Source organism: Amblyraja radiata, chromosome 9 (genome assembly GCF_010909765.2).
Source record: "Amblyraja radiata isolate CabotCenter1 chromosome 9, sAmbRad1.1.pri, whole genome shotgun sequence".
NCBI lineage: Eukaryota > Metazoa > Chordata > Chondrichthyes > Rajiformes > Rajidae > Amblyraja > Amblyraja radiata.
In genome coordinates this window covers 74,763,620-74,788,889 of record NC_045964.1, presented here as the reverse complement: position 1 = coordinate 74,788,889, position 25,270 = coordinate 74,763,620, and the positions used below count along the sequence as shown (strand labels likewise).

The 25,270-nt window shown below is 42.1% G+C and overlaps 1 protein-coding gene across 7 annotated transcripts in view; it reads right to left on the bottom strand.

The window, feature by feature from the left end:
• atxn3 (ataxin 3) overlaps positions 1 to 25,270 on the bottom strand; it is a 111,173-nt gene that overhangs the window by 47,767 nt on the left and 38,136 nt on the right. For 5 of the 7 annotated variants that reach the window (XM_033027764.1, XM_033027765.1, XM_033027770.1 and 2 more), the window contains 2 exons: positions 10,852 to 10,984; positions 584 to 657 (listed from right to left, as the gene is read on the bottom strand). In XM_033027764.1, coding sequence (XP_032883655.1) covers positions 584 to 657; positions 10,852 to 10,984 — 207 coding nt within the window. Of the gene's footprint in view, positions 1 to 583; positions 658 to 10,851; positions 10,985 to 14,962; positions 15,055 to 25,270 lie in introns of all 7 variants that reach the window. The other 2 variants (XM_033027769.1, XM_033027768.1) reach the window with 1 other exon arrangement.

The window sequence follows — 25,270 nt, the reverse complement described above, 5'->3', positions numbered from 1 at the left end:
TAGCAAAAATAAATAAACGGGTACTGAAGGGTATATAGGAGAGAAGTTGCAGCAGGTGGACAGGAAAAACAAGGAGGAAGATGGAACCAGTGGGAATTCCCTGTTGGGAACTAGCATAGCTTCCTTCTGTGTCATTATAAGTAAGTACCTTGACAGCACTGATAATCCGGGGAACTAAATATTTCCAAACTCTTCTTATATAAGAGAAAGTGGATTTTCCCAATATCCTCACCATAGGCAATTTTCTTTCCCTTTAATCCATACATTTAACATTAAAAAAAAGGGAAAGCACATCTGTCCCTGTCTGTGTGATCAGCTTTTATATAAACTGCCAGTGTAATGACAAGAATGGAAGATCTTTTGAAATGGAGATTGTTTAAACAATCATCCCACCCTCAACAGGAAACAAAAAAAACCTGAAGTTCAGCTGATCCAATTCTTGTGCACAGGATGTTATTAAACAGGATTATGATCAACACAAACACAGAGCTATGGTTAGGCAGCATGTAAAGGAAACTAATACATATTTTAGAGCAGTCATGTTTATTCAAAAGGTTTAAAACTACCATATTGGGAAACAGACCTGAATTTGCCTTTAACGCAGCACAACTTTGTTTTTCTGGATGAACCAAATTTTCAGGCAGTAAATGTTGTTTTCTGGTGGAAATAAAAAAAAGATACCGTACAATAAAACAAATAGCAAGTGCAATGTAGTTTGCTACTGCTAAATAATTCTTAGTTTTCACCATTGTGATAAAATATTAATGTCCTTATATTTTAACATGCATGAAGTAGTTATTGTAAATAATTGAACTCCGAATTGATCAATTCAATTCTTAAGGAATGGTTTGATTTAGTTAATAATATTTTTTAAAATATTATGATCATGCAAATATGGGCTATACACAGAAATTGCAGTGGTCACGATGCTGAGAATATTGCTTTCTCTTTCTCGAGAAGGGTTTTTAAATATTTTGTCTGCGCAAATGTGATCAATCCAAACCAGTCTGATGAAATGAAAGTATTAATATTTTTCATTGAATGCAATCTGTCGACTATAAATTCCCAGATAATTTTTAATTTTATAATGTGTCAGATTTTATGGAAAATATCTAAAGAGTTGGATTTACTAAAATGGCTGTACATTAACCATTCTGCGATTGTGACTGACAGGCTACAACCAGTGAGGAGTCAAAGCGAGAGGTTTTGTTATTGCCGACCTATGTTAATGACTTGGATGAGAAAACCAATTTTGTCAACAAAACAAAGGTCAGTATATAATGATGTCATAATAGCACAAAAGAGATATAGACAAGTTAACAAGGTAAAAGCATTGCAGATTAATTAATTTCTTAAATGTTGCTGTGCATTTTGGTACAATTTTTCATTTACGGTATTCAAAGCGATTCAGGTGTTCTTATACACAATTCACTGATCATTAAACCTGGATGATCAACTAGAAAATAAAATGATGCAGTTGTCTGTATTACAAATGGGCTGGAATGCAAGGGGAAAGATGTATCAGTATAATTATTTTAACTTTAATGAAACCACGCTGGGCTTTGCAGATGGAGGAAGATAATACTATACAATACAATAGAACTTTATTTATCCCAGGAGGGAAATTGGTCTGCCACAGTCATAAACCACAACAAGAAACATGAAACATGAAATTAAAGCGATGAGTGGAACCCGTCCCAAATATTCATTAGACGAACGTAGTGAAGAACAGATTATCCCTTCAAGAGAATCAGTAGATCTGGGGATGTAGTATAAAGATCTCATCGAAATACACACCATAAGGAGCTTGACACGGTGGACACTGGAAGAATGTCACCCTGGTTTACTGGTTTAGAACTCAAAGCCTTTGGCTCAAAAGAAAAGCTTAGCTATTTTGAACCAAGACAAAAATAAGTAACTTCACTCAAAGGGCTGTGAATCTTAGGAATTCTTTATTCCAGAGATGAGTGAATAATCATTCTTTCATTATCACAAATAAGAAGCCACGGAGTTGTTAATCCTGGCTAAATTGGAGCTGCTAGTTCTTCAAAATGGAATTAGGTTTCAGGGTTGCTGGGAGATTTGGTCAAATTGGAATTACTCTCTGCAGACCTGGGACAAGCTGCAAAGAGGTACCAGAGTGTCTGGGGCTTAGATACAATTTGCAAGCAAAGAATGGATTGCCAAACCCTGTAAACCCTGTCAATTTGGTGCAAAATGCATAGAATGGATTGGATGGCTGCAAACCAGACATACACATTGTAAATAGTTGTAAATAATGTTGCAGAGTTTAACTTTGCCAAGTGTTGATTGGATGAGGTGTTGAGCCTTGTCTGGGTATTCTGTAAATCAGGGTAAATGTTTCCAAGTTGTCTTCCTCTTGAAGTCCGTTTTGAATACAATGTATTGAACTGTTGTATCATTGGGTTAGGGGAATGCCTGTTATGTATGGGGTTAATCAATATTTGTAATTGGGTTATTGAGAGACCACCCCCATGTGGCTCGGCCCCTCGAGGTCCCGGGACATATAAAAGTCCGCGATCACGAGGCTCAGCGCCGATCTTCTGACAGAGCGCTTGGGACTGCGTGAACCTCTGGAGTGTCTGTCTGAGCAAGGCCTAGAAGGCTTGAACAGGCAGGCGCAAGGATCAAACCCGCGGTGGGATAGGTGTAGTGTGTGAACTGTGACGCGCCTTTGGTAAAATAAAATGTAGTTGTTTCAAGTGCTTGATTCAGTGTTTTTACTGAAACTAGACTGGGGGGGGAAGCTTAGAAAAGAGCAATTATCATTGGGGGCTCGTCCAAGATCTCAAAAGACCCCCAAACACAAGTTTGCGATCAAGGGTGTTGAGCTGTTTCGATCGCGAGTGCAGAAATCAGGCCCATGGTGCGATTTTCGCATTGATTTTCGGCACTTCGTGAGTTGGAGCGGATCGATCATTCGCGGGCTTGGGAAAGGGTCTAATCGAGATCATTAGAACAGAGTCTAGCAAGCACGGGGGAGTGGTTAGCTTGCCTTTGGGTTGGAGGCCCATAAAACCAGGCTGGGGTTAGAGGCTCCAGTGGGGTTGGATTAGAGGCCCTTTCCTGGTTTAGAGGCCCAAAACTGGTGGTAGTTGGGCAGCCTGCAGCTGCCTTTAACGAGAGCCAAACGCGCTTCATCGGGCGAGGAGTGGCCCAGGGTTAGACTTGGTATCCGAATTGGTGGGGTATTAAAAGACAGGTCTCGCCTTTGATCGGATCGTTGCCTCGAGCGCGAATTGAAAAGGTGCGCTTCGAAAAACGGCATTGATAATTCACAGCACGAAGCGGCTAGGTACTGGATCCTCGGTACTTAACAGAAGTTGTGTATCTGTGTGTAGGTGTCTGAGTCTCTCCCTGAAGTGACGGATGAAGACCCTCGAGAAGGTACCGAGCTTGGACGAACAGAGTAAAGATTGGCCAGAATACTCCAGTTCGTTCAAGAATTTAATCGGGCAATTTTAGCTGATTCGAGAGATAAGCACTAAAAATTAGGAGATAGAGTTCGAGTCTGAGTCTATATTTGCAGCTAAATTTTCAAATGCTGGATTTCATATTGAAGTTCTGCGTGAGATGGAATTCGAATTCCTGTATATAGAACTTCGAAGTTGGTGCATGTCCTTGATCGATTCCGAATAGCGGCTGATCAACAGTGAATAGCAACCCTCTGGTCGATTGTTGACTAGTACCTGATAACGAAGAGTACCTGAGAGGCAGGAGCCTCGCTACTTGACGAAAAGTAATTCGAATAGCAAAGGGTGCCCCTAATTCTGGCGAACTTGGAGAGGAGGGATAGAGGTCCCCCTATAGAAGTCCAGTCTTAGAAGAGGGATAGTAACATTCGGGAGGAAAAGTAATCATTCAGGGAGTAGTACCCCTCAGCAAAGAGTAAACTAAGAAGGGGAAAATCTTCGGTATCAGAGGGAGAGGTTCACTGCGTGATAACAGCGTGACGCGGCGTCGAGATCGAGTGTTCGTGAATTGTGCGCTAGTGCTTTAAATCATTTTGTAAATTATAAAAATCTAGCTTTCCGTATTGTTACAGGATCTGGATTTTTGTAAATATTCTCTGTATGTAAATAAATTTAGAGTAATTTGTGTTGCTGCTCGTGCGAGTGTTTACAGATTTTAAACTTGAAGGGAGAATGTGTTTAAGTTAGATATTCGTATTTGTTTAATATCGTTTTGTAAGAATCTGAATCGGGGTGGTTTGACCAGGGGTTGTACTCCTTCGATCCTGCTGATTGATTGTGCCACGAGGAAGATTTCTTAGAGTGCTTGATTTATAATAGACGAATGTTTGTGGTTTATTTAGGAGTTTAGTTGTGCCTGATAGTGATAGGTAGCGTGTTATCCTTTTGGTGGACTGTGTTACTTACGTGTCTGAAAATCATTTTTAGATGTTTTGATTGAGAAAATTATAAGGTTGAAAGAGTGTGGACTTGTGGGAGATAGGAGAAGAATTTGAATAAGAGAACAGGACTGGTGGAGCGAAGGAGTAAAGAGTTTGGAGGCGGTGATCGCTTTGAACCATTAGCCATTATCTAGGAGCGTGCTTGGAAAATTTAGGGATAAAAGGAAGGATTAAAGAAATTCCGTTTCAGGTGTTCGGAAGCATGGGGAATAATGTAGACAGGGATGTAACAGAAGAAGAGAAAAGTCCATTACAACTAATGTGTTATGAGTTTCCACACAAGGCAGAGAAATTAAGAAATTTATCAGGGGCATTAAATAAGAAATTAGACAATAAGCCAAGGCTGCTGGGGGGAATTAGAACAGTAAAAGGGATAAAATACATAGAACGAATCATTTGGCAGCATTGTAATAACGAGGGTGCAAAATAATTAACAGGGTTATGGAGAAAGTATTTAGAGGATCGGAAGGCGAATAAGGAGGTCAAGAGAATGTCTAGTTGGGAAAAAGCGATCGCTAAACTAGGATTAGAACTAAAATAAGGTGAAGTAGATCGACCTCCAGGTAGTGGTAGGAACAGGAGTGGAGATAAAGGGAAACACTCAGAACAAGGGAAAGGTGGATCTCCTGGAAGAAAAGTAGTCCCTGTAAAATTAAAGATTAAGAATCCTATGGTTAGTGCTGACTTCGAGGGGGAAGAGGATGAGTATTTAGAAGAGTGGACAACTGTCAACGGCATGTCACAGCTCCCACCATGTTCCTCATGCGTTTCCCAGGCTTCATTAGCACCGTGTATGACTTGTGTCTGTAATAAATATTTTAGGTCCGCAGAACCTGTAACAACTACTGCAGATTCTATATCTGAACAGGTTTTACCAACAGCAGATACTGAGGTACCAGATCCTTCGATCTTATCCACGCAATCACTGATAGATCGTCCAGTGGCTTATGGCACCCGGAGTAGAACGAAAAGGTTAGCTCCAGTGTTTAAAGAAAAGAAACGTATGATAGATATAGTGCAACCGCCAGAGTATTTCTGTGAGCCACAACCTAGGCAGATCACTCGGGTGGAAAGGAATGATTTATTTGGGCAGTATCAGGAAACCCCTAGATTTCAAATACAGAGCGGAGGTGCAGAACCTGGTGGACTGGTGCGCACGTAACAACTTGTCACTAAACACCTCCAAGACCAAGGATCTAATTATTGACTTCAGGAGGTCCCATAATGGAGAATACGCCCCAATCTCCATTTATGGGGAAAGTGTGGAGAGAGTGTCCAGCTTTAAGTTTCTGGGCACTCACATTTCAGAGGACCTCACATGGTCCACCAACACCGCTGCGCTGGTCAAGAAGGCACAGCAACGACTGTTCTTCCTGAGGACATTAAAAAAGACTGGTCTGCCCCAACAGCTGCTGACAACGTTCTACCGCTGCACAACAGAGAGCATATTAACGTATGGCATCTCTGTGGTATCTCAGCTGCATGGAGGCGGAGAGGAGAGCTCTTCAGCGCGTCGTCCACAGAGCGCAGAGGATCATTGGGATACAGCTACCAGCCTTGGAGGGCATCTACCACACACGGTGCCTCAGGAAGGCAGTCAGCATCCATAAAGACTCCTCACACCCTTGTAACGGACTGTTCGAACTACTTCCCTCCGGCAGACGTTACAAGGCCTTCTACGCCCGAACCTCCAGACTCAGAAACAGCTTTATTCCCAGAGCTATAGCGGCTCTGAACCGGCCCTGCTGAGTGCCCCCCACCCCCCCTGGACTGTCTCCCTCGGATGGTCACGTCACACAGCTTATTTATTTATTTTACTTTTCTTTTACATCGGTTGGAAGCTGCATACTAAATCTCGTTGCACTGACGTGCAATGACAATAAAAGATATTATTATTATTATTATTATCGGAGGGTGAGATAGTGATTCTAGATACTGAAATAGACTTTGACGTAACCGAAAGCTTAGGAATTGAACAGGTATCCCATAGGCAGTTACCAGTAAGGGCAGGAATAGCAGATTTGGCCAGTGCAGTGTATGAATAAACCCCGCGTTACATATGCCGTGGAAGCCCCATGAAAAAATGGCTGTACTAAACAGAATCCCTGATAGGAAGAAGTCCCCTGCTGATTTCATAGAGTACTTGCGGACCACAATGCGTGTATACCATGCAGATTCATGGGATTTGTGGGAGACCATACAACAGATAATTACTCCAGCTGAGAATACCAAATTTCTAGTAGCCCTAGGACACCAGACTTATGAAAAATTGGCAAAAGCAGGATTGGATGACTATGCAAGAGAAGAGGCCGTTTTAACGGCCCTTGCAAAAACATTTCAGAAACCAGGCGAAATGGTTGAGTCCTGGAAATAAAACCAGAGACGGGTGAAGGAGCAGAAGAATTTCTAGACCGCATATATATATATAGAATAATATATAGATCAATCAGGTGATTTAGACTATCAGAATGAAGTAAGTTCCCCTCAAAATTGTGCAGTCTTGTTGAATTGTCTCCCCACTAAAATAGCGGATTTAATTAAAACTAATAACAGGAACTGGTCTGAGAGCCGAGCCAGTCAAATAGCCAGAGCTGTGAGATATTATTGGAAGGAAGGTGGGAACCAGGAAAATTATCCTGTAACTAGGAGAGAAAGTGAACGCACAGTAAAGGAAGATTTACCAAAATCTAACTGAACCGTGGATCCCGAGAGTGCCAGCAAATTACGGATTGGGAGAAATTAGGGTCCCAGATTATTCGGACTACTATCACCGCTATACTCCCAATCTCGAGCCCATTTCAATGAAACCCAGGGGTAGAATAAGACCCACAATGCTGCCTAACCAATGCTATACTTGCAGAGGGATGGGACGTTGGAGTAGGGCCTGTCCAACGAAGGAAAGATTGAAAGAGAGGGGTCAAAGAAGGGATTTACAGGATTATGAAGAACTTAGAGATCCTAGAGAATATAGAGACATCTGAAATCCAAGGAATTATGGGAGGTCCTTTAATTCAGGAGACCATTGGGACCCAAGAAACCAGTGATAGAGATGGTCCGATGTCAGGAACTGAGAAGTCACACACCGTTCACTCAAGCTAACCCATTTTCTCAGTCCTGACTCACCAACCCGCCCTGGAATTGTGGAGACATGATCCTTACTCTAGATCCCCCTCAAGTAACTTACCAGAATGAGCAGATTGGATATACCCTTATAATGAAAACTGGAAATGTTATGGAAGAAAATTATAAACCCCCTTATGATTACCCCAGAAAACCCCTTACAGCAAAGAAGATTGTAAATCAAGGGCTTGTTTAAACAAACAGGTCACTGGAGTAAGGAGTGTCCAGCGAGGAGGCAGAACATAGCTGGATTAAAGAAAATCCTAGGGGGCAATAAAGAAAGTAAGAAAAGGAACATAGTAGCTATCGTGAAAAGAGATAACAATTAAGGAATAGAAATGGCACTAGGGAGAGAAGAAACAAACTTACCGTGCAGGAGGAATGGGAGCGGGGAAAGAAGATATTGAATTAATGTATTGCTGAGTTTTGTGCCTGCAGGACAGTATGTCAACAAGAGACTATCTGGGGAGTGAGGTAAAAGACTGCACAGACCCCTAAGCACGGGAAGAAGACAGCGAAAGGGAATGTAGCTCCCAGAAAAAGGTGACCAGCAGGAAAAATTGATACTGTCCTGCCCCTTTAATATATTTGGGAAGGCCAGCAGGCAGAGCAACATGCTCCTCAGTATCTCCACTCCCTAGTAACCGACACCAACATCAGAAAGGAGGAAGGAAAGGACCTACCCTAGTGCCCAACTTTAATATCGCCTAGCTACTGAAGGAAGAAAAGGAAGGAGAATGATGGACACTTTAATCATCTCCAAACGAAACTGACAACTGATAATGACGGTTGGGATGGCTCCTCTTTAAAATGGAATCTGAATAAAACGGAATTTCTCTGTGATTCGGGGCAAAATACTCACTTTGTGCCAAAATTTAGTTATAAATAAATTAGTTCAAAGAGGGTTTATGGGATACTTAGAATTGTTAGAGAATTGACTGTTAAATTATCATTCTTCTTTTGCCTCACCCATAGGAGACAGTCGAAGATAGGACTGGACTATTTAGTTACCATTAAGGAAGGGTAAGGAAACGTAAGGTGGTAGTATAAAATGATGAGGTAGACTGAAAATTTATGTTTCCCTTGGAAGATCAAATCTAGTCATCTAGAAGAGTTACTTAGAGATAGGAACCCCTAGACAAAGAACAAAGCCAATAGAGTAAAAGCGAGAACCCTTAGACAGAGAACAAAGCCAACATAGTAGGAACTAATAGAGTAAAGAACCAACAAAGTGGAGAATCACCATAGTAACGAGCTACCATAGTGAGGAGTGCACACATAAATAAGAGGAGATACTGGAGGAAAGACCCGGTTAACTGTATGGGAAACTTGAATTGTATTGTGAATAGCAGAGCCGATGTGTATTCGCCAGATGGATTTGAATTGATTAACCCTTGATGGTAAAGCGGCTTATATTATCAAGGAGGAAAGAAATTGTCCCTGGATTTGGCATTTTTGATTGGACTTCCACAGGAATTGGAGAATTGGAACAGGAAAAGGATAAAATTAATAGTAAAGGGAATTGATTGTTTAAATTCGAACAGCTGGGAATTCCACAGGAATTGGAAGGGAATTGTATTATCGGCTACAATGCTGTGGAATAAGAAGGATAAGATGGGCATTGGAATTAGAAATAGTAAATTGAAGGCTGAGACTGAATTTGATTAAATTGGAACATTTATCATGGTTTGCTTCAAATTAAAGTCACGCCTTTAGGGGAATCTGGACTGAACCCAGCTGAAATTTATATGATTACCCGTCATCAGATATACATAGTATAACACCGTGTGAGTATGAAGAAGGCTAATTAGTGTCAATCCTAGAATAATAAAGAATATATTAGGGAATAGAATAGGAATAGGGATATAGTAATAGAGCACAATATAATAGGTTCGATAGATAATAGAAGAGGGATAGGTTCAAGTGAAATAGAAATAGCGAATGTGTGGGAAAGCATGAGTGCATGATGGTAACTTGCTTTGTCCCAAGCTTCTTAGGATTTTCTAGGGTTTAGGTTTGACTGTGGAAGGTGATGGAAGACTGGGCAGGAATACGGATGGAGGGAATTCGTGCCCACGAAAACTCGGGAGGTGAAGACTCCTCAGACAGAACTTGTGAAGTTATGCCCATGAAAACTCGGGATGCTTGACAGGATTCTGAGAAGAAACATCATCATCTTGTGCTACTGATGGATGGGAAATGTAAAGCACACTTATGTATATTTGGTTAGCCGATTATTTATTGAGCCACTTTGGTTATCATTAATGATGGGTTATCATTATGATAAAAGGAAGGAATGTTAATCCTGGCTAAATTGGAGCAGCTAGGACTTCAAAATGGGGTAAAGTTTCAGGGTTGCTGGGAGATTTGGTCAAATTGGAATTACTCTCTGCAGACCTTGGACAAGCTGCAAAGAGGTACCAGAGTGTCTGGGGCTTAGATACAATTTGCAAGCAAAGAATGGGAAGATCTGCAAACCCTGTCAATTTGGTGCAAAATGCATAGAATGGATTGGATGGCTGCAAACCAGACATACACATTGTAAATAGTTGTAAATAATGTTGCAGAGTTTAACTTTGCCAAGTGTTGATTGGATGAGGTGTTGAGCCTTGTCTGGGTTTTCTGTTAATCAGGGTAAATGTTTCTAAGTTGACCATCTCGAAGTCCATTTTTAATATAATATATTGAACTGTTGTATCATTGGGTTAGAGCAATGCCTGTTATGTATGGGGTTAATCAATATCTGTAATTGGGTTATTGTGAGACCACCCCCATGTGGTTCGGCCCCTCAAGGTCCCAGGACATATAAAAGTCCGCGATCACGAGGCTCAGCGTCGATCTTCTGGAAGAGCGCTCGGGACTGCATGAACCTCTGGAGTGTCTCTGTCTGAGCGAGTCCTAGAAGGCTTGAACAGGCAGACGCAAGGATCGAACCCGCGGTGGGATAGGTACAGTGTGTGATCTGTGACGCGCTACTGGTAAAGCGAAAAGGAGTTGTTTCAAGTGCTTGATTCAGTGTTTTTACTGAAACTAGACTGGGCGGAAGCTTAGAAAAGAGCAATTATCAGTCACACACACAGCATGGCCCAACATGCCCACGCCCACCTGCACGCATTTGGCCCATATTCCTCTAAACCTTTCCTATCCATGAACCTGTCCAAATGTCTTGTAAATGTTATTATAGTACTGGAGACTAAGAACATTTTGAAAATCAATACTTTAAAAATAAAAGTTGCCCGTTCTATCATGGATATTAACTCATGTGTTCCCGTAATGGAGACTAATGGTATGCTCACCTCTCAAAGTACGCTTGTCTCCGTCTTCGGAGCTCCTCCATTGTAGGAGATTCAGCTGCAATTGTTCCTGAAGGATCTGTAGTTCTATTTTGGGATGTGGCCATTTCGGAATTTTCTGTTCCTTGTATAAAACCTAAAGATTTGTTAATATTACATTATTAAATAGAATATATCCAAGCACTTAAAATTACATTCTTCCAAATGTCATATCTGAGAACCAAGCAACTAGAATAGGACACCACAGGAACAGACCCTTCAGCCCACAGTATCTGTCGCACACACTATACCAAGACCAATCCTTACCATCCTGAACATAATCCATATCCCTCCATTCCCTGTATGTCTATACAAAAGTCTATTCAATGCAGATATCGAAATTGAAATTGGATCGGCCTCAATGACTGAAGAAGGGTCTTGATCTGAATTGTCACCCATTCCTTCTCTCCAGAGATGCTGCCTGTCCCACTGAGTCACTCCAGCTTTTTGTGTCTATCTCTGCCTCAATGACTACCTCCGGCAGCGCGTTCCAGGCACTTATCATTCTCTGTGTAAAATAAAATTTTGTTCCGCCCCCCTCACCTTAAAGCCATGTCCTTTACTATGTAATTTTTCCATCCTGGGAATAAGATTCTGTCAGTCTACCCTATCTAGGCCACTCATAATTTTATATATTTCTATCAGGTCTCCCTGCAACTTCCGACGTTCCAGAGAAAACAATCCAAGTCTGTCCAACCTCTCCCTTTACTCTCTATTCCAGGCCTCATTCTGGTAAACCTCCTCTGCACCCTTTCCAAAGCCTCCCCATCCTTCCTGCAATGGGGCACTGCAAGCTGCATCATGACTCTTATATTCAACCCCTGACCTAAGAAAGCAAGCACACCATACCATATGTCTTCTTTACCGCTCTGTCTACTTGAGTTGCCACTTTCAGGGAGCTATGGACGGACCCAGAGCCCTAATTAATGCTGTGTCAGGTCACGCCATTAATCGCATACATTTCCCCTTACATTTGCCCTCCCAGAGTGAAGCACCTCACACTTGCTCAGATTAAATTCCATCTGCCATTTCTCCACCTATTTCTGTAGCTGATCTAAATCAAGCTGTATAATCCTACAGCCTTCCTCACAGTCCGACCCCAGAAATCTCAGTCTCACCTGCAAACTTGCTAACTAACCCGTCTACATTTATCTCCAAGTCATTTATATACTTCACAAATAGCAGAGATCTGTCTCAACATAGACCCAGTCTATGGACCCAGACCTCATAATGTCTAAACCATGCAGCAAGTGTCAGAGTAACAATGTCAATACAGAGCTATATTCAACATGTGCACTTTCACTGAGGGTGACTGGATTGCAACCTGAACAAGTGTGAGGAGGTATTGCAGTTTGGAAGGTCAAATGCAAGGGAAAATTACACAACTGTCCTTCCTACTTCACCATTCAGCAGACAATTCATATAATAAAAATCAGCCTCAGCTCAGGTAACTAAATAAGAGATTGAAACGTATCTTCTCGGTGACCAAGGGTAGATGTGAAAAGTAGAGAGAGTGTCAGATAAGGAAAGAGGAGGAGTGAAATGTTAAGCCAGTGGGAGAGCTTGGGGCTAACGGAATCAAGGGGTATGGGGAGAAAGCAGCAATGGGGTACTGATTTAGGATGATCAGCCATGATCATATTGAATGGATTGGTGCTGGCTCAAAGGGCCGAATGACCTACTACTGTACCTATTTCCCATGTTTCTAGTCTGCGAAGCAACCTCAAGAACAAGCAGGATATTCAAAAATATATCCTTGTAATTTGTTGACATTGACAAGTAAATACCACAGAATCAATACTGAACAGGATCTCCATTAAGGTTTAGATCCTAAAAAAATGTATAGGGGGGTTGCACGTAAGGTCACCGACCGGGTCATAGGGCTTGACGCACGGAGCTGCTCAATCCATCTGGAGGACATCGCAGCTTCCGGTATATGTTGTTAATACATGAAACGCGTACTTTCCTACCTGTTAAAAACCGCCAAAATGGTGAAATTTTGCGCTGTAAAAAAATTGTGGAAGTCGGGGTAAGCGTGAGAGACATGTACCCAACTTCAGAATTCCAAAAGTGAAGCGAAATGAAGGTAAAGAGAAGCGAGAGCTGAAGGGACAACAACAGCTAAAGTGCTTGGCGAACATTGGCCGTGCAGATATCGAAATTGAAAATATTGGGAATTATCGCGTTTCCTCACTGCATTTCATCAACAGTAAAGCATTATTTGTGCTTTTTCTTGATTCCTTTGGTATCTAAAAAGTCGTGGAAGTGATAAATCTGGCTGTAAAATTTTAAAATCGCCCATGGTTCTGAAGTGGGTTTTTACATGCAAAATGAAAACGCTTCTGAAGCTAAATTTATCATTAGAAAAATCTCCAGACTTACGAGTGGTGTGTGGAATAGTAAGTCTTCTATCATTATGCTATTGAGATGTATATTTTGGCAAATAATAAAATGTCCTGACAGCTTAAACACCCACTCCCTTTCAATAGGATATTGTCAATTTGCTGAGGTTGATTATGTCCAATTAACAGCTAACAATTATGCCATTCCTTGGCTTGCATCTGAGTTAAATGTAATTCAAAACCCACGTATGGTTTGTGATTTTTTTAATGATAAATTTTGCTTCAGAGGCGTTTTCTTTTTGTATCTAAAAACCCACTTGAGAACCATGGGCGACTTTAAAATTTTACAGCCAGATTTATCACTTCTGAAACTTTTTAGATGCCAAAGGAAATGAAAAAACACAAATAATGCCTTACTGTTGATGAAATGCAGTGAGCAAACGGCCAATGTTCGCCAAGCACTTTGGCTGTTGTTGTCCCTTCAGCTCTCGCTTCTATCTACCGTCATTTCTCCTCACTTTTGGAATTCTGAAGTAGGATAAATGTCTCTCACGCTTATCCCGATATCCATAATTATTTACAGCGCAAAAATTGACCATTTTGGCGGGTTTTAACGGGCCCGCTACGCTGACCTGCAATTCATCGCGTGTACTCCACTTGGCGTAGCGTAGCAACAGTACGGGTCATGGGTCGTGACCCGACTGCCGTGCAACCTCCCTATACTTACAAAAGCAACATACTAACACACAAGGAAAAAATTGTATTTAATTTGTATCTTTCTGACCACCGTGCTTCTGAAGTACATTGAAGTACTTTTGAGATGTAAAATCCTATGATAATGGAAGAATACGCAGGTGTCCTTGTGCATTGATGACTGACATCAGGGGTGTACATTGATCTGGCTAGTATGATGGTATAAGCGATAAGTTACATCGTCATGCTAAAATGTTCCGGAATAATGGAGTAACTGGCCGTTTCACATTTATGCAGATAGATAATTACTTTGTAGACAAAAATGACTGCAGATGCTGGAATTTGTAGCCAAAAATAAATAGCAGGAAGATCTCAGAGGGTCCAGTGTGTTTCCGCAGATGCTGCTTGACCTGCTGAATAATGCTGAACTATGCAGATTATGTGTAAACTTTGCAATTCTCACTCTGTTGAATCTTCATATGTGGAAAGAAAAAGAGCAGATATACGGTTGTTTTGCTTAGACTATAATTACTGGGCTCTTCTGGTGGAAATGCAAATTTTAGGAAATGTTGTAGTTGGACCTGCAGTTGGTATTGAATTGATTCGTATCAGTGAGTGGAAGACATCACTCAAGGGGAGACAACCAGCCATGGATCAAATGGTGCAGGTGGTGAATGTAAAAAAGGCTTCAATTGAAGGTCTGATTGCGATTGTTTAGAGCAGAAATCTGGAAGAAGAGTTACTATTATTGTGTATCCAATAAAGTACACACAAAATAATGTAGCATTGCACCACAGAGGCATTTCAATTCCTTACAAGGTCAAGTATAAATGTGGCTGGCTCTCCCCAATTTTTTTATACTATTATTGGGCAACGAATATTAAAAAAGTAATCTATTGGTTGGACAACACATGTCAACAGGTAAAATGGTTAATAATGGAGAGAGAGGATTGCTCGCCTTTTAACATAGGCGCGATTCTTCGCTCTCCTATAAATTTGAAGAAAACATTATATGAGAAAAATCCAATTATCCACAGTACCTTACGAATCTGGAGACAAGTGAAGTCAACCCTTAAACTGAGAAATGTATCTCTTCTCTCACCAATTGCCAACAATCCTTCGTTCAAGCCATCTATTTTAGACAAAACGTTCACACATTGGGAAAGATTAGGAATTAAAAAACTCGGAGATCTTTATGAGATGGGAATTCTTCTCGTTTCAAGAATTACAGTCGAAATATCACCTGACAGGTAGTCAATATTTCAGATACCTTCAAATTCAAGACTGTCTGAAAACATATACCCAAGACTATCAATCTTTGTTGCCAGACATACTAGACGAATGTATGAATAGAAACTCGGATTCAAACAAGTTAATATCATATCTGTATAACACCCTTTTAAATATAGAAATCCCATCGTCAGAAGTAATTAGAAGAGCTTGGGAAGATGAGCTTGGCCTAAAAATTTAAAAAGACAGATGGGAGGAAAACCTTCTATATATACACAACTGTTCGATCAACGTTAGGCATTCGTTAATTCAATTTAAAATACTGCACAGTATTATTCAAAGTCTAAACTGAATAAGATCTTTCCAAATGTATCTCCTATTTGCGATAAATGTCTTCTTCAGGAAGCAACTATAACCCATTCCTTTGCCTCTTGTATAAAGTTACATAATTTCTGGAGAGGAATTTTTGAAATTTTTTCAAAAACACTAAAATCAAAATTGTACCCCGACACGGAACTGATCACTCTAGGTACGTCAGAAGCCTGCTCTGAGCTATCACTATTTCAAAGACGTTTCCTTAATTATGGCCTGATAACGGCGAAAAAACAAATACTTAAATTTTGGAAACATACATCAGTCTCTACTCTTAAGATGTGGATTACAAACATGTCTGAGACGCTACATCTTGAAAATATTAGACTTGTCTTGGCAGAAAAACAGATCATTTTTCGAAGGCATGGACACCATTCATTGATTTATTACAAGGATAGTATGGTACAACACAATTTTGGATTTAAATCTAATTACGGGTTGGGTGATGGGTGGGGAGGGATGCGAGGCAGGTATATCATCACTTTTCTCTTTCTTTCTCTTTTTGTCCTTTTATTATTTTTTTCTATTCCTCTCTTCTTTCTTTCATTTATTCACTCTTTGGCTACACTACTTTGGTAGTCTAGGGGTTCTATCTTTGCACATCTCACTTTTTTCTTTCTTGCTTTTTCTCCTTTCTTTTCTTCCAACTAAAGCTAAAAAGTTAAAATTGAAACTGTACAATAACTGTATAATTTTATATGCCGTTGGTTCTATTTTTGTACATTTGCTTCTAATAAATAAAAATATTTTAAAAAAAAGTATAAATATGTGGCAATAAAAGATGAACCAACATTTCTGTTTCTATTATTTTCAAATGACTTTGTTTCTTTTTGAGTTTAATATAGCAAAACTTTATGCTGCAACTATCTTAGATTATATTTCCACTAGTTTTTGTTTTCCCAGTGAGAATTTGTCCATAGAGCATATCTTCTGTTCAATAAATTAAAAATCAAAATAATTTTAAGTCCCGATAAATTTTGTCTTTGGCCTTGTTAATAGTTTAAAGTAAGAAATTCCATTTACTCGGTGTATGTAAGTTTGGCAAAATTCCTTGGCTACATTCTACAGATCAATACATACTCTTCTTAATAAGTGTAACCCTTCTTTTGAGCTCTCTCAACTTGAACTTTTTTGGTGAATCTCTGGAATTCTCTGCCACAGAATGTAGTTGAGGCCAGTTCATTGGCTATATTTAAGAGGGAGTTAGATGTGGCCCTTGTGGCTAAAGGGATCAGGGGGTATGGAGAGAAGGCAGGTACAGGATACTGAGTTGGATGATCAGCCATGATCATATTGAATGGCGGTGCAGTCTCGAAGGGCCGAATGGCCTACTCCTGCACCTATTTTCTATGTTTCTATGTAATGTTCACATAAGCATACTCAGCACCAATTTTATTTAGTTTCTGCACTAAGCCAGCGCTTGCAAATTTATTTCTCCATCCCACCGAGTCTTCGGTCGGCAGCTTAATGCGAGCTTGAGGAAAAGCACCTCATCTTCCATCTGAGCACACTGCAGCCTTTAGAACCCAACACTGAATTCTGCAACTTCAGATAATTCTCTCTCGCTGCATCAGAATGACCGTTCTATCTGTAACATTACCTCAGTTTTCCCGCTCTTCATTAGCCCAAAATAACCGACCAACAATGACAAAATGTGCTGCATTTTGTGATTTTAATATTCCTTTGTGTTTTCACTTTTTAACTGCCCCCATTTCATCGCCGTTATTATCCTTTTGTTCCGATTCTTGCTCTCCTTTATTGCCTCCCTTTAACCATCTGACCTAGTTTACAGTTTATCCTGGTGCTGCTCTTTACTCAGTTTATCAGGGATAATCCATCCCTCCCCCAATCGTCTGCAATATGAAACCAAGTTGTTTTCTCTTTCCCGGATCTGAGGAAGTATCTTTGACCCAAAACATTAATTCTGTTCGTCTTTTTACAGATATTGAGGTTTTCCCGCTATTTATTTTTTAATGCAAGCTCACTTTGTCTAATTGGTAGAGCATTGACTTCAACAATATTAATTTATTTGGAATATTCAAAATTGAGACTAAAAATCTAAAATTTTAATTTAAAACTTTAAAATCCAGCTGTATGGTATAGGGTGCTGTAAGTGTTCCAAGTACATGCCTAGGCAGTTTCAGTATGAACCACTGCAAAGCAGAGAGGACTGAAATAAAATTCAATTTAAATAGTTAACTGGAATACTAATAATCAGAGTTGTAACTTACATTTTAGACAGGCTGAACAGAAGGAAAATCGTGACACTAGATTTACATCATTATCTTTATGGCTCCCCTTTCTTTCCTATTGTTTGATTAAAATGTTAATATTATTCACAACTTTTGCCAAAGAAAAGTTTTTGGTCCAGCAAAGTGAAGAATTTATACTCATTATTCCTTCCAATACCAAAAACAAAAAACAGCCACCAAATTGCTCATTTATCAACAAGATAAAAGACCTTAAAATGTTCAGGATGTACAAATTTTCTTTTGATAATGCCCTGGATTTACAATATTCATTCATACAGCCTAATTGTTTGAACTTTGTCATTTTTCTTTATAGTACCACTTACATTTATTTAATCAAAATGTATTGTATATCTAGAAAGCATGCAACATGTTAGGCCATATGACACCGTTCAAGCTTTAGTTATTCATATGGAGACAACTTTCTCCTTTCAATATTATCTATTCCACCAAATATTAGCTGGCTACATTGTACGTTAAAATATTCCAATATCTCTTTGAACATACCTACTATTTCCCCTAAACCCTCAGGGGAATGCACGACTCATCTTTCAATGTTAGCAGAACAGATTGTTTTAAATATCCTAATTTTCATCCTATTTGAACAAAGTTTAACTCCACATCACACAACTGTGCTCCAAGCTTAAATACAGCTTTTAAGCTACAATTATTATATAACTGAACTGTTAATACATCGCCATCCCTTTGAGGCTGCTCCATGTAAAATAAAAGTAGTAGGAAAAACCAGTATTAGTCAAAATAATGAAAATATCAAAAATTATAAAGTAAAATAACTTTCAAAAACGCATCCCATTTATCCACTATATACACAAAATAAATATTCTGCTTCTCATGTGGGACAAGAACAATGTTTCTTCTTTAAACCTGGTAACTTAACACCCAAAAGTAATTCAAGATTTTTATTCCCTATCGGTAACATCGGTAACATTAAACCTCAGCATGAATTGTGCCTCTCTTCAGCATTCGATTGTCTTATTTGTTCTTCATTCTGAAATGTTCCTCTATGATTCCATAAACACATCCGATTGTTCATGGTTCAGTTGTCAGTTAATGAGCTTCCAAACTTGACAGCATCAAGTCCGTTGCTGCACAGCAATGTTTGCGTTATAATTTCAGCAGGCCAATTTAAATGGTAATGACATGGTAAAAAGAGCCAGATGATAATGGTTCACCAGCAAATTCACTAACAATTTTCCTTGGCTTCGTTATAAACTAAATTCATTTATTTACAACTCGGAGAAAAGCTATATTAGCCTGCTAAAATATGGACAACCCCATAAGGATTTTGCATGCTTCAATAAGATCATCTTCCATTCTTCTAAACTCTAGAGCGTATATGATCAGTCTGCTTCATCTCTCTTCATGGGACAAATCTCATCATTCTAGATATCAATCTGGTAAACCTTTGATACACTTTATCTCCTACAAGTATATCCCGTCTTAGATATACAGCATTTCCTGTGCACAATATTCTAGACGTAGCCATATCAGGACTCTATTTTACTGCAATCCAATAAGTTTTAAAAGTAGGTACACAAAAATGCTGGAGAAACTCAGTGGGTGCAGCAGCATCTATGGAGCGAAGAAAATAGGCAACGTTTCGGGCTGAAACCCTTCTTCAGACTGATGGGGGGTGGGGGGAGGCGGGGAGAAGAAAGGAAAAAGGAGAAGCCCGAGGGCTGAGGGAGAGGGAGGAAGGGGAGGAGACAGCCAGGGCTAACAGAATTGTGAGAATTCAATGTTCATGCCACCAGGATGCAGACTCCCCAAGCGGAATATGAGGTGCTGTTCCTCCAATTTCCGGTGTTGCTCACTCTGGCCGTGGAGGAGGCCCAGGCCCAGGCCCAGGACAGAGAGGTCGGATACGGAATGGGAGGGGGAGTTGAAGTGCTGAGCCACCGGGAGGTCAGGTTGGTTAATGCGGACCGAGCTGAGGTGTTCGGCGAAACGATCGCCAGGCCCACGCTTGGTCTCACTGAGTTTTAAAAGTATTAGTATTGGCTTATTATTGTCAAGTGTACTGAGATACAGTGGAATACTTTGATTGTATGCTGTCTAGTCAAATCATACCATTCCCAAGTACAAACAAGCCATACACAAGTACAATAGGTAGGCAAAGAGGAAAATACCGAAGGGCAGAATATTGCGTTACAGCTTTCTAGCAGTACAGTTACAGTGAAAGTACAGATGAAAAATAAACGCAAGTCCGCAGTGAGATAGTTTGGGAGGTCAGGACTACTCTTTAGCTTATGGGTGGACCGATTAGTTGTTCGATAATTGCAGAGAAGTGGTCACTGAATCGGGTGGTACGTGCTTTCGAGCTTTGGTGTCTGCTGCCTGACGGGAGTAGAGGGAAGAGGGAAGGACTGGGGTGAAGATGGTCCTTGATTATGTTAACTACTTTCCCCGAGCAAGCATGAAAGGTAGATAGAGTTGTAAAAAGGTATGGAGGAAGCAAATAGCTGCTCAAGAACTCGCACGAGTATGATTAATAACTGGGTTGTTGTGGCGCCTAGTTCTATAATTCAAATCAAAAGAAATTGTCAATTTATGGCATGGTATCTGACAATGCAATTTTGTAGTGTGGATTGTTGATTATGGAGATGGAGGCATCACCTTTGTTGCCTACCAGCTATTAGTTAGATATCTAATTTGTTTTTGAAGTAACAGATTTCATTCTTAAGGCAATCATTTTCAGAAGTAGAACATTTGTTCAGAAGTACATACGGGGTTGGTTTCACCAAGTGCCCCAAAAATATTTCCGTATATAGACCTAATCATTTCAACAACGTGATTACGTTAAAAAAAACACTTTATTTTGCAGCTAAATTCTATATGCAGTTCATTTTTTTGTAAACTACAAACATAAAAACATGGTTTTCATGTTTTATTTAGTAACCAGTTATAGAACAGGTCAGTAACGAATCCTCTCCCTCTTAACAGTGTATGTACATACGGTATACAGTACAGCTTTGCGCTCTTTCCAGCCATGCAGGGGTGTGAAGACTATCACCTTCTTTTGGACATTTCTGTTTCAAAGGATAAAAGCTATTTTAATCTATCTGTTTTTCAAAATTCAACTGTAGTAAAGCAGTAATCTAATTTGGCTCATTAAAAATATTAAAAATGCCTGTGGTCTTCATATTTTGCTTTCTATAGAAATGGCACTCAATAATCAACAACTTAGACAATTGTTCTACTATAAACTAAAGAGAAGACTTGCAAACACTACATTGAAGACGAATTGAAGCAGAAAAGACATGACAAAATAAGACTTGGTGGTTGTCCATTCACATACACATGCAAAAAAAGGAACCTGTATTTTTCTTGTATCTTTTTCATTGTAATGATATCCCAAAACACTTTACAACAGAAGTACTTTTGAGATAGTCAATTGTGGAATATTCATGTGAATTTGTACATAGCAATATCCCACAAACAACAATGAAGTAAAAAAAGATCTGTTTTAGTTAATAGTTATGGATTAATACTTGGCAGAATGCTAAGTGAACACCACTGGCCTTCAAGTTGCACCCAACTAAATGGGAATACAGGGCCTTGAATTACTCTCTCAAATACAACTTGACACAAAAATGTTAGTCTGGATTACGTGATTGTGTCTCTGGAATAGGACTTAAACCACAGCCTTTTGACTCAGAGGTGACATACACGCACTTAAAGAATAGAATATCTATCTATCTATTATTATATAAAACTCTGTGGCTGCCGCCTGCCGTCCGGCTGCCTTTCGATTCGTTCCATCGTGTGATGTCACAATGCCCAATACTCGCAGATGTCCAATCGGAATGGCCGATGCTCGCAGATGTCCAATCGGAATGGATCCATTTACATGTACGGCTGCCGGCTGCATTTCTTCCTTTGATTCCTTGCCACGCCGAATCCAGACGCACAATCGCCGAGATCTTTTCCATTTCGGTAGAGATTTCACTTTTCTTTCTAAGTATCCGCTCCTCATTACATTTCGTCGTGTTTAAGTACACCTTTTTAATCAAATCCTTCTCCCCTCCCCTCCCCCCCCCCAAATATTTCAAAAATAAACTGGCTTCTCACCCATAGAAGCAGCCATTTCGGTAGACATTTCACTTTTAATTCCAACTATCCACTCCTCATTAGATTTAGTTATGTTTATGTCCACATTTTTCATTAAATCCTTCTCCCCCCCCCACTCCCCCACTCACTCATTTTGTCGCCTCCTGCTGGCCAGCGACCATAACGGCTGCTGGCGCCCGCATCTCGCCTCAAAGACGCCATTTAAAACCAGCCGCACTGCTCATTCCTGAGCCGCTTGAGTTGGAGGACCACGTCTCCCGTGGGGGCTACGGGTAGGGAACGGCTGCGTTGGGGGAGCAGACCCAACGGCCTAGTATAAATTATTTTTCAGCAATCATCTCTTCCAGATCTTCCACCCACCCCGGTATCTTTCTACAAGACCTTCCTTGAAAATACGGCTATCCCTTTGTACTGTCAATGAACAAAAAAATCTATTGTAGCGGCACCAGACGTGGTCAGGAAAAGGCCAGACGTCAGGCCGGTTCAAACATTAGTTTTATTCAGGTGTTACATGTTAGTTTGGTCTGCTAGTTTGATTGCTGTAGGGGGCGCTCCTCTGTGTGCAGCCATGTCAGCAGCGCGTCAGTTTTCCCAGCTTTTTTTAATTTTTTAGTATGTTTTAAAGTATGTATTTAATGTTTCTTTGTGTGTTTTGTGTGGGGGGTGGTGTGGGGGGGTAAGGGGGAAACCGCTTTGGTCGCCTCCTCCATGGAGAGGCGACTTTTTCCAGGTCGCCTCCCCCGTGGCCTAACATCAAGGATCGACGCGGCCTTTCCCGGAGACGTGCCCGGGACTTCAGCGGCGGGCGCAGTGTAGACTCTCGTCGTGGAGCGGGCGACCCTCGCTGGGGCTCACTGGAGGGGAGCGCTCCGTTTCGCTGGCCCGGGGCAGCCGGCAGCCTGAAGTCGCAGCCTGAAGCCACGGTCTGCAGAGCTCCAGCTGGTGCGGCGTCTACAGCCCGGCATCCCTCGTGGGGGACCCGGGGGAAGAAGAAGCCATCACTGCCGGCCCGCGGCCAACTTCTACCGCGGGTGCGGCATGGACTTACCATCACCCCTGGAGGGGAGCTTCGACCGCCGGCCCTGCAGTCTACGGTGCTTCTGGCTGCGGCGGGGACTTTAAATCTCGACCGCCGGCCTGCGGCCTACAACAATCTAAAGCCACGGTCTCCGGTGAGGAAGAGCCGATCCTGGACTGACTGGACTCTGGTCCTGTACACGGGGGGGAAATGGAGGACTGGCCAAATTTTTGTGCCTTCCACCACAGTGATGAATGCTGTGGTGGATGTTTGTGTTACAGTTTTATTATGTGTTCTTTATTATTGTACTGCTGCTGACAACCCAAATTTCCACCAACCCTGGTTGTGTGGCAATAAATTATATCTAAATTATATCTATCTATCTAACGTAATTGTCATTGCTGCTGTAGCTGAGCGAGGTTGTTCTCTGGAACTCAGCTACCTGTTGACTGCTTGGTCTCAAGGTGAGATAAGCTTAAGTAGCAGGACACACCCCCTAGCCCATGATGCCACGTGCCAGCCCTCGTAACTACTGACGAGGGTTCGACCTGGTGCTCTGTGTATCAGCTGACGCCACAAGACCCTCCCCCATAACCGGAGGAAGAAATAGAATGGTCGAGGGCTGCTCCTGCATGTGGGTCGGGGACACCCCGGTCGTGGGTCGGGACGGAGGGGCCCGCGGGCGCAGCCGACTGTGGGCAATCCCGGCCATATGCCGAGGGGTGCGAGGAGACCGATGCAAAAGCCACCGTACGGAAGAGACAGAGTCGCATCTCCTCGACCAGCTAAGGGATCGTGTCCTGAGAAACACGGCCCAACAGCAACAGCTGGGAGACGTCGGAAACAATGAAGAAAAAACGAAATCAAATAAATAAACTGATTGCTAAACCCGGCGTGGTGATAGTGTAAAGAAACAACACAAACTACAGTGACCAATCACGTGCAAAGTGTTAGGTAAGTTCAAATTGTCCAGTGTCCATGGTGCAGGATGGGAAGCTGTGCTGGAAAACCAGAGGTTGCAGTGACGACAGCCGACCTGAGGGTGGCGGTTGCCGGTGGTAAGGCTGCAGGGACGGCATCCAGCCAGAAGGGGACGCTGTGGACGGCGATCAGGGAAGGTCGAACTTCTCATCCGGCCAGCCGCGGCGGCCATTTTTGTAGTCGGGCGGCCGCTTGTTTCTGGAGGCCGAAGCGGCCATTTTGCCGGACGGCTGAGGAGGCCTTCAACAGCGATTCAAGATCCCGCTGCTGGGCCGGACAGGCAGCCAGCGCCCAGGGATCTCCGGGGTCCGTGCCGGTGAGGAGCAGAAGGGCGTCTTCGGCAGTCGCCCCAGGTAAGCCCGCCCTATCGGGTGGCTAGGCCCCGGGCAGCAGCCGGTGGGGTAATGGGCAGGCCCATTCTCTCCCCGCTCCCGGGGCTGTCGGGCGTGCGTCGGTGATGCTGGGGATGGGGGGCTGCTACGCTCGCAGCTCCTGCAGCAGTTGGTGGGGCAGCGGTGGCTGGTGCAAGAGTGATGGCCGGTGGGGAAGCGACGGCAGCCGCGGCCGCTCAGCTCTGGTGAGCAGCAGCTGACGGGGAAGCTGCCGCGGCCTCTCAGCTCCGGTGGTCGGCTACGGGCAGGTCATGCGGGAGAGCTTGGCGGCCGTCACACAAGGACTGTCACTGGACCTTGACCCGGGCGGCCTGCGGCATACCTTAGGGTAGGGCCTGGTTGGCGGCAGCGTCGTTGTGCAGGGCTGGGCAGTCGGCTGCAGACATCAGGTCTCCCAAGGCTGCGTGCGTCGGGAGAAATCCAAATTTCGATTTGGATAGTCGGGGTCACCAATGTAGCGGCACGAAACATGGTCAGGAAAAGGCCAGACGTCAGGCAGGTTCAAACAGTAGTTTTATTCAGGTGTTACATGTTAGTTAACGTAATTGTCATTGCTACTGTAGCTGAGCGAGGTTTTTCCTCTGGAACTCAGCTACCTGTTGACTGCTTGGTCTCAAAGTGAGATAAGCTTAAGTAGCAGGACACTCCCCCTAGCCCATGACATCACGTGCCAGCCCTCGTAGCTACTGACGAGGGTTCGACCTGGTGGTCTGTGTATCAGCTGATGCCACACTATGTTTTTACAGGCCTATAGGTAGGTATGTTGCAAAACGTACCTTCAGCGGCGCTGCAGTTCTGTCGCTGCCCGTGTGCGCGATTTTGGCGCCTTTGAGGGGGGCGGGTTTAAAACGCGATTTTCTCTCGGCTATTCAAATCGAGGTTGTTCGGCCTACTTAGTTGCTGACGAAAAATCGCTGCAAAATTAGTTCGCTGCAGCTATTTTTAAACTAAATTGGTTTATTTAATTGTTATAGTAGGTTAAAAATCATCCTCTAAACCCGCGACCGCCGCCAA